Source organism: Argiope bruennichi, chromosome X2 (assembly GCF_947563725.1).
Source record: "Argiope bruennichi chromosome X2, qqArgBrue1.1, whole genome shotgun sequence".
Taxonomy (NCBI): Eukaryota; Metazoa; Arthropoda; class Arachnida; order Araneae; family Araneidae; genus Argiope; species Argiope bruennichi.
The window spans coordinates 43,952,634-43,961,824 of NC_079163.1; the positions used below are offsets into that span (position 1 = coordinate 43,952,634).

General features: G+C 27.7%; 1 protein-coding gene across 1 annotated transcript; it reads right to left on the reverse strand.

The window, feature by feature from the left end:
- Positions 1-5,463: 5,463 nt before the first annotated feature.
- On the reverse strand, positions 5,464-8,462 carry LOC129959615 (ubiquitin carboxyl-terminal hydrolase 22-like). Its single transcript, XM_056072483.1, has one exon. The coding sequence runs from the start codon at positions 8,269-8,271 to the stop codon at positions 6,832-6,834; it is 1,440 nt and encodes a 479-aa protein (XP_055928458.1). The 5' UTR covers positions 8,272-8,462; the 3' UTR covers positions 5,464-6,831.
- Positions 8,463-9,191: the final 729 nt, after the last annotated feature.

Genomic DNA, 9,191 nt, shown 5'->3' on the forward strand with positions numbered 1-9,191 from the left:
ATAATAATATAAAAAAATCTGTCTATGTTGCCACATTGGCGACGTTATCGCCACTCGTTTGGCGAGAATTCAAAAAGACGCCAAGAGGTGGGCTGTGCTAGGATCCACCCCATTAAGCATCAATTTAATTTAACTAATGGTGGTACTAACCTTGCAAACGATGCTGAGAGTGTTAAAATATGGGTAAATAGTTTCAAAGATAATGAAAATTCTCCGATAATTTATTATAAAATTCAAGGAGAAATTGATAACAGTTTTCCATATTTAGAGTTAAATGATCTCGTGCTTATATTGATGAATGACATTCAAAAGGATATGCTAAGTACATATATTATATATGAGTATATATACATTGATTTCACACATGGTATGAATCCTTATAATTTTGATCAAGAAACAATCTTAATCATTGATCACAAACGTGAAGGATTTCCCGCTGCTTTCATTTTTAGCAATAGACAAAACAGCATCACACTGAAAGTTGCACATTCCAAGACATAAAATCAAATGGAAACATAAACATTAAGCCTAAAGATTTATGTCCGATAACTGTGAATCATTTTATAATGCTTGGTGTTCTGTTTTTGATGAAGCTGAAAATCGTCTTTTGTGCACCTGGCACATTAATAAAGCATGGTGATATAATATAGAGAAACTGGTTAAAAATGAAGATGAGCAAATTATCTTGTACAAAACTTTGCGCTGCCTAATGTCAGAGACTGATATAGATGCTTTTGTATTGATGCATCAAAATTTTTTTTTTAATTACCTACAAAATAATGAACTAACAAAAGAAGGTAGCAAGCATTTTAATAGTACTTACAGCAACAGATGCCAGATGTGGGCTTATTGCTATAGAAAATGGGCAGGAATTAATACAAATATGCATGTTAAGCGTATACATCGCTCTATAAAATATATTTATTTAAAGGGTCGTAAAGCCCGAAGGTTAGATGTGACGATTCATGCCTTAATGAAATTTTTGAAAGATAAAATTGCTACCCAATTAATTGCTTTGAAGAGAGTGAAGATAAGCTCCAAACTGTCAAATCTAAGGAAATGGCACAGAGAAGCTTTTAATCTTTCTAAAGACACTGTTATCAAACAGGGAGACAGTTTCATCTTTTGCCTCCGATGAATTATATACAGTCAGTTATAATGGCTCTTGCTCACAGAGTTGTGCCTTAAAATGTATTCATTGTTCACATTGCATTCATAATTATTGCTGCACTTGCATTGATAATAGTATTCAATGGAACATGTGTAAACATATACATTTAGTTTGCATTATAACTAAGAGCCGTTACAGATTAAAGGAGAAAAACAATCTAGAGAATGTCATAAATTACAAACAGAACATGAACAAACTATGTGCAGAAATGATTGCAAGTTGATCAACAATGGAAGAATGCCAAGAATTAATGAAAAAGTTTTAAAATGTTCAGGCCTCATTTACGGGTTTTAAAATTATAAGTAAAAAAGTTCCTCCCAACAAAAGAGCATTTCCTGTAACTATCTCTAAGCCTCATAACAAAAGAATTAAAAGACAAGGTTTTTTTTTTTTTTTTTTTTTCACAAAGAAAAAACTGCAATGTTCAAAGAAAATTCTGGATAAACCATCAAGGAAAGAAATATTAGAGATCTCAAATGCATTAATTTTTTATGAAAAATCTAAATCAGATGATAATGAATGTTTAGAAAGTTAATTGTTATTTTTACTTTATAATTAGTATATAAATGATATATTTCATGGATAGTTTTAAAGAATACATCCAACTTTTTGTAACTTCCTGTCCCTCAATCAGATATATTATTTTAAGTTTATTATTGTGAGCAAATACTTTTACACTATTTGTTTTACTTATACTGTATTTTTTGCTTTGATTTAGATTTTTGTTTAACACTTAAAATGTACCTTTATCTAGAATTGTACATATATATGTATAGATAGGTATATAAATAATTTTAATTAAATTACTTATCTCAATGATTTAAATTAGAATTTTAATTTTTTGAGTAATTAATTTTATCAAATGTTTGAAACTACAATTATTAAAAATAAAAATACACAATATTAAAAATATCAGTTTTGTAAAAAAAAAAAAAAAAATGTTTTGTTTTATTATCATTTTCTGCTATTTAGTCATATATATTACCTTACTATATATGCATATATATATATAATGCTTTATATTAAAACTGTCTGTGTTGCTTGAGCCACATAAAATACTTGATGATTCTGAATTGTTTTGCAATATATGCTTTTTTAATCACATACTTTAACAATTACATATTTCGCTTTCATTTGAATTTTTATATATTTCTGATTAGTGCATATCAAAAAGCAATGGTTTTTTTTTCAATTATTACATAAGGAATATGATGATAAGGAAGAAATTTAATGACGAGTTTAAGAAATGAAATTCGTATATTGCATTAACCCTCTATATTTTCACATTTTTTAAACACATATGATTTTAAATTTTCATTGTATCGTTGTTTGAATTTTTGTATTACTGATTACTTAAAGTTCATCAAAAATAGCATTAATTTTCCATAATGGCACAAAGTTTTTTTACATTTTATGTATATTTGATAATTTGATTATAAACTTTATTTTGGATTCTCTATCTTGTCAATCTAGAGTTCTAGTACTATACTGCATTTTCTTTCCCCAAATCTCTTCAATTATATTGTTTGAGTTTTTATATTACTAATTAGTCCAGAAGATTCAGAATTAGTTATGCTTTTTAATTTTTATAATTTGTATGCAATGACAATTACATTTATGTTACCTTATTTTCAGATATTTTACAGAATTAATCCTCCCCCCCCCCTTGATTTTTATCTTTCCTAGCAATGCATTGTAAGACTTTTGTAAATTCTGCATTAAATTATACTCAAAATAATTTATTTTATAATTTCAAAATACATTTTGTGATTTTGATATTTGGGAAATGTTTATAACTTTGTGCATCATATATTTTGTAAATATGAATCAGATGAATTTTGTAGTTCTGATGTCTGTAATAAAAATTTCAAAATTGTTAATAATTCTTCTAATTTATTATTCTTATTCAGTTTTATATTTCAGTGCAATTTTTCTTTCATTTAGCTTAGAAAAATATCAAAATATTTATTGCTTAAAATAAATAAAATGAATATGATGATATAAGAATCTCTTGTAATTTTTCGATAAAAACACTAACATTTTGGTATGGCAACATAATATATTTTATCACATTTTTATAATTATAAAATTATTTATATTTATAATTCATAATTTCAAACAAAAAAAATGAAACTTTTATTTAAATTAAAATGTTCATGAATCAAATTTAAAAAAAACATATTAGTATTATTTAAATATATTTGAAAGAATGAGAAAGCTAATTTTACTCCTTGAATTAAAAAAAAAAAAAAATGCTGAAAAATCTCAGCAGCTACACCAGTAGTCCTGGAAGGACAAAAGTTGAAATCAGATGAGACAGATTTTTTTTTTTTAAGGAATGGTTAATAGTTATCCTTAGATTACTGATTAATTTTGTTTTTGATAAATGCATATCAATCATGGTGGTGAAAAAATGTACATTTTCTGTTTTATCTTACTTGCCTAACTACAGAAAACTTTATTTCACCATGACATGACCAAGATAAAGTAATTCCATGACTAACTCCCTTTTGAATAAGTGGTCATATTAAATTCTATTAAAATATTGTTGATTTTTAAGAATCCAAAGAATTTTTAGGGGAAATATTATTAAATTTTACTATTGTCTCGCTTGATAAACTTTCTCTAATGCTCCTGTAATAATGAATAAAAACTTAAATATCCATCAAACTTAAAGTATATGTATTAACAAAAAGTATACATGTTTTGAAAGGAAGTCCTTACCTCTGAAGAAAAAAATGCAGTTGCAAAATAGCTCAAGTTTATCCCAATTAATTTGACAAATGGCTTTTTTTCTTTGCCAGAACTAATTTTAAAACTATAATTCGATATTATTTTTTAATTTTTTTAAAAAATGCTTTATTAAACTCAAATAAAATTTAAGGACTGATTAAAATCAGTAGAAGTATATACCCTCACAGATTCATATCAAATTTTTGTTCCTTTGATAGGATATAGCATACTTTTTGTATTTTTATTATTATGTACACAAGGCACTTTTATTGCAAAAATAGTTAAAGTGATTATTTCATTAAAAATACATTGATTAATACATGGAATCTTTAAGTGGCAGATTTATTAAATTCTTAGAAAAACTAGGAAACTGGTTTTTATGAACCAGGATTAAGATGATAGTTGGTACCTTTATTATTACATATAATTGTATTTTTTATTCTCTCTTCGAATTGTTACAAAAATAAGATCTAGAATTTGTATTTTTTATTAGCTCATCCTTCAATTAAAAAAAGGAAGAAAATTCTTCACTAAAATAATCAACAAGAGAAGATATGAAGAAACACAGCAGCTTAAATTAATATGCTGTTTTATGCTTCCTTGTTGCTCAAAAATACTTTTTTAAATGATTTTAGATGTTTTTCTCAGAAATTCCTCAAAGGAAGATAAATTTCTTTAATTTATTATACTAAATCCATAGATTTGCATATTTGATTACTAACATTTTTAAATAAAGCATTTAAAAAAATGAAGGTTGTCCTTTATTTCACTTTAAATAGAAGGGGGGGGGCATCGTACTTTTCAAACTTACAGCCTTAATATAGTGCTTAAAACAAAATAATTTTACTGTCAGTTTTCAGGAAGTTTTATTGAATCTTGAAATATTTAAGAAACCAAAAATCAATCCTATTTTTAAAGTTTGAATTAGAAAACATTTTTAGCTATAAAACATTTTTTAATGTAGTTAAAAAAATGTTTCGACTTTTATAAGTTGGAAGTTTTTTTATAAGTTGGAAATAATAAAGTATTTTAAACATTTTTGATTTCCAAACACGAAAAATATCTTCCTGATGATACTCCTGACTGGAATCTGCAATTATATTTCTCTAGCCCAAACTTAGCAACATAGTGAATATTACTCGTTTTGTCCAGTTAAATCTGAACATGCACAGAGATACTCATTCCTGTTCAGAAAATTTTCAAGTTCGTTAACATCGCATGATTGTTCTTTCGCTATGTGCATTCTACCAAAAAGAACTGTGCAGAGATTAGCAGTAGGTTTGGTGACAACAAAGGTAAACAAATTGGCGACATCCTGACCACCCATAGTATCCCCAACAATACATGCAAATTTAAGAATAATATAAAACAAGAGAAACCAATGCTAATTTTATTAAATATAATGAATTGCATATTAATATTTAAAAAATGATAACACTTCTTACAGCAAGTAATGAATATTATAATTGTAAATTAAGTATTATAAACATACTTATTTTTAATTACATTAGAACTTAATATACAAGTAATAGAAAATGCAAACTATGTAAGGAAGAAAATGTAAATAGCAATTTTATAATTTATTTTATATATTTCTTGATTCATTTTAACAATAATGTTTTTTAAAATATTTTTATACTTATGCAGAATCACACAATCACATAACATGTAAGAAAAAAATTATCAATTACTTACTAAAGCAGATACATAAAACTGCTCAACACATGGACTATAACATTAAAAGAGAATGTGGACTACTTACTAAAATGGATGTATACAACCACTCAACACTTAAAATATCCAAGGACCATAACACTGAAAGAGAATGCAAACTACTCACTAATGTGGATGCTAAAAACTACTCAAAATCTAATAATATAATTTGGTTCGCATATTTCTTAATTGATTTTTTTTAAACATTTCTGTTACAATACTGGTTTTAAAAATATTTTTATACTTATGGAGAATCACATAACATGTAGGAAAAAAAAACTGTCAATTACTTACTAAAGCAGATACATAAAAGAGAATGTGAACTACTTACTAAAATGGATGTATACAACCATTCAATACTTAAAATATCCAAGGACCACAACACTGAAAGAGAATGTGAACTACTCACTAATGTGGATGCAAAGAATAGATCAACATCTGCTAACTGCATCAACAACAGATCCACAGACCAATTAATGAAAGAGGATGGAAATTACTCACTAAAGGGAATGCACATAACTACTCAATACTCAACAGAACCACAGACCAAAACATTGAAAAAGAACAGGGACTATTCATTAAAGTATATACATACAGCTGCTCAGCAATCAACAGATCCACAACCATACTTCTGAAAAAGAAACAAGTAAGTAGTTCTATGTTTACTACTTTAAGATATCTTGGCAGCTACCCAGATAATGCCTCCAATGAATTGTCAACTGCTGGTAAGTCCTCAGCCACAAGACAATAAATGATGAACATTTGTTTATATACACTGGATATGCAAATATTTTTTTAAAAATGCACTTGAAAATAAACAATGCCATTTTTTTTAAATGTAATATTTTACTGATTATCACAACAAATATGCATGGATATATTTTTCTTTTTTTACATAAGCAATTATGTTTTTGAAAATATATGGAATAGATACTTTTTTCTTTTAAACATCAATACTTCATTTTATAGTATCAATAAACCATATATTAAATGTCTTACTTTCAAAATTACTACAAAATATTTTAGTATAATGTTTTGGGGATACTAACTTTACAGGAATACATCAAATCTCGTCAGGAAAAACATTTCAAGAGTTAATAATTATAAGCTGATAATAAAAGGGAAATAAACTAATAGCTTAAACAGTATTCAAATGTTTAACGAAAAAACATTATATATATATATATATATATACAAATCAATCACTTGTAAATTTACTGATAATTCTGATAAAATAAAAGGAAAGGTTCGCATTGAAGAACTTCATCCATGGTTCTTCTATATATAAATCTATCATCACATTCATACCAGTTATGCCGCTGCCGAATATATGTTACATAATGTCCACCTTGTAAAGTACCTTTATGAAATATAACTGCAAACAACCGGAAGACATTGTCACTAGGTACAGAAGCAGCAGCACATGCACCATTTCTATCAGAAGAATTAGTAGTCTCCGAGTTTAAATATGGTGACATATTTAGAAACTCTTCAAATGCAAAAGCAGTCGATTTCTTCTGCATTCTTCTGTTTCTAGTTCGTGATGAAATTTTATTAACTTCCAAAAGGAAGCAATTCATACGAAAGCATACAACATTGGGAAGCTTTTTAATATGCTGGCGTATATATGTTGTATTACTTTTCTCACAATTAGAGCATCTATAGTCAGATAATAATTGCTTTTCCAAATATTTTCTATTCAAAACATTTATAAGACAATCATCTTTTCTATCTAAATCCAGCAGGATATCCATGAAACAATCAGGAGGTAAAGATGATGAATCATGACAATGTTGGCATTCTTTACAGCCTTGAGCGATTCCATAAAACATCTGTTGAATCATACACTTGCAATTAATGTCATTTTTATTAGGACAATTAACATGCATACCTGTTAAAATCTCTTGAAATAATTCATAACAGTCTTGTTGTTGTATTCCAAGAGGTTGACTACAAAACTGCTGCAATTTAATAAAAAATCGTTCTGAAGGATCATAGGGAATTGATTTCCCAGAGTAAAACTCCTGGAACATCAGAAACAATTCACATAAAAGACAAGATTCTAAGGTACATACGTGCTTGTCACGTAAGAAAAAGTCTACCAGTACAGGAGTGTGCATCAACACTTGGACAATACAATTGATATAACAACTATTTCCTATATTTACTATACCTCTTAAACCAAAATATGACAAATCCGAGATTTTTACAATTTTGCCTTTCAGGAGAGCTCTTTCCTTATTGTTTGGTTTCCAAGTTAAGAAAGATTGCGTGATTTTCAATTTTCTAGCTTCTATTTCGAATTCAGCGAGAGATTCATCAAATGTTTCATTATACATATAATCATCACATTGGAAGCAAAATAAAGAGCCGTGATTCAAATTAATGGCAAAATAATGTTTATATTTCAATGCATGACGTTTCATATGACTAACGTTTCCATCCACAGATTTAAAGCAACCAAAAAATGCGCATTGCAAACATGCATGTAATTTTCCTTTGGTTTCTTTGCAGACACGACAAAACGCATCCACTGCTAGTTTTTGAAACGGCTGATCTTCGGCTATACAAGTCACATAATAACCCAGTATAACATTATAAGTTTTTAAAGCACAAGGAAGTTTACGCAAATGGGGACATGAGTAGGTGCCCATGATTACCTTTAAAAACACTTCATCGATTAATACTCCTTCAGCAATTTAATTGTAAATTATCGAAGATTCTTCCGAGACTGAAACTGGTAAAAGATTGTCTCAATCTGCTTGTCGATGATATCGTCGAATCCCACTTAAAGGGAACTCGCCGCTAGACTTAAGGCAAACCTGCGTGATATGGTATGCGTAGTAGAGATAGGTCGTTCGCGAACGAACTGGTAAGAACGAACGGATCATCTAACACCATAGTAACACCATAGTGACCATAGTAACATTTTGAGAATTTTTTCATCACTATGTTTATTATCTCAATATTGTTCAAATAAATTTTTAGAATTTAAATAATTTTCAGATAGTTCCAAAGAATTTTTCTTGGATTTTCAGATGCAGTAAAATTATTTTCAAAATTAAAACAAAGTTTTTAAATAATAATATAATTGTCTACAATAGCATTACCTACAGTTGGAGTAGGACAAAGAATCTAGCCCCTGTCTAATTTAAAAATAAGCCCATAACTTTCATCAATTTCAAGTGTCTTATCTACTTTTAAATTACTTTTGCAGGTATCACATTTTAATTTCTTAACAGCAATAAACACATAATATCCTGCTAGGTAGGTTAATGGACCCAAAACCTTTCTAACTTCTATATCCTCATCACTAACTTGAAAATTTAACCAAAATGAAAAACTATACTTTCTTCATCTACATCACCAAAATCTTGTGAATAATTATTTGTAATCAAGACTTGGCCAAAAGTTTTGGAAGATTTACCTACATTTAATAAAGAACGTATCCTAATTTTTTTCGGCTTCAAACAGTTGTCTTATAGATATATGATAGTTGCTACTTGATACTTTCTTATACAGATCAAACCTACTCTCTAAATTATCTGTTTGAAATTTTCCTGGTAAAATAATA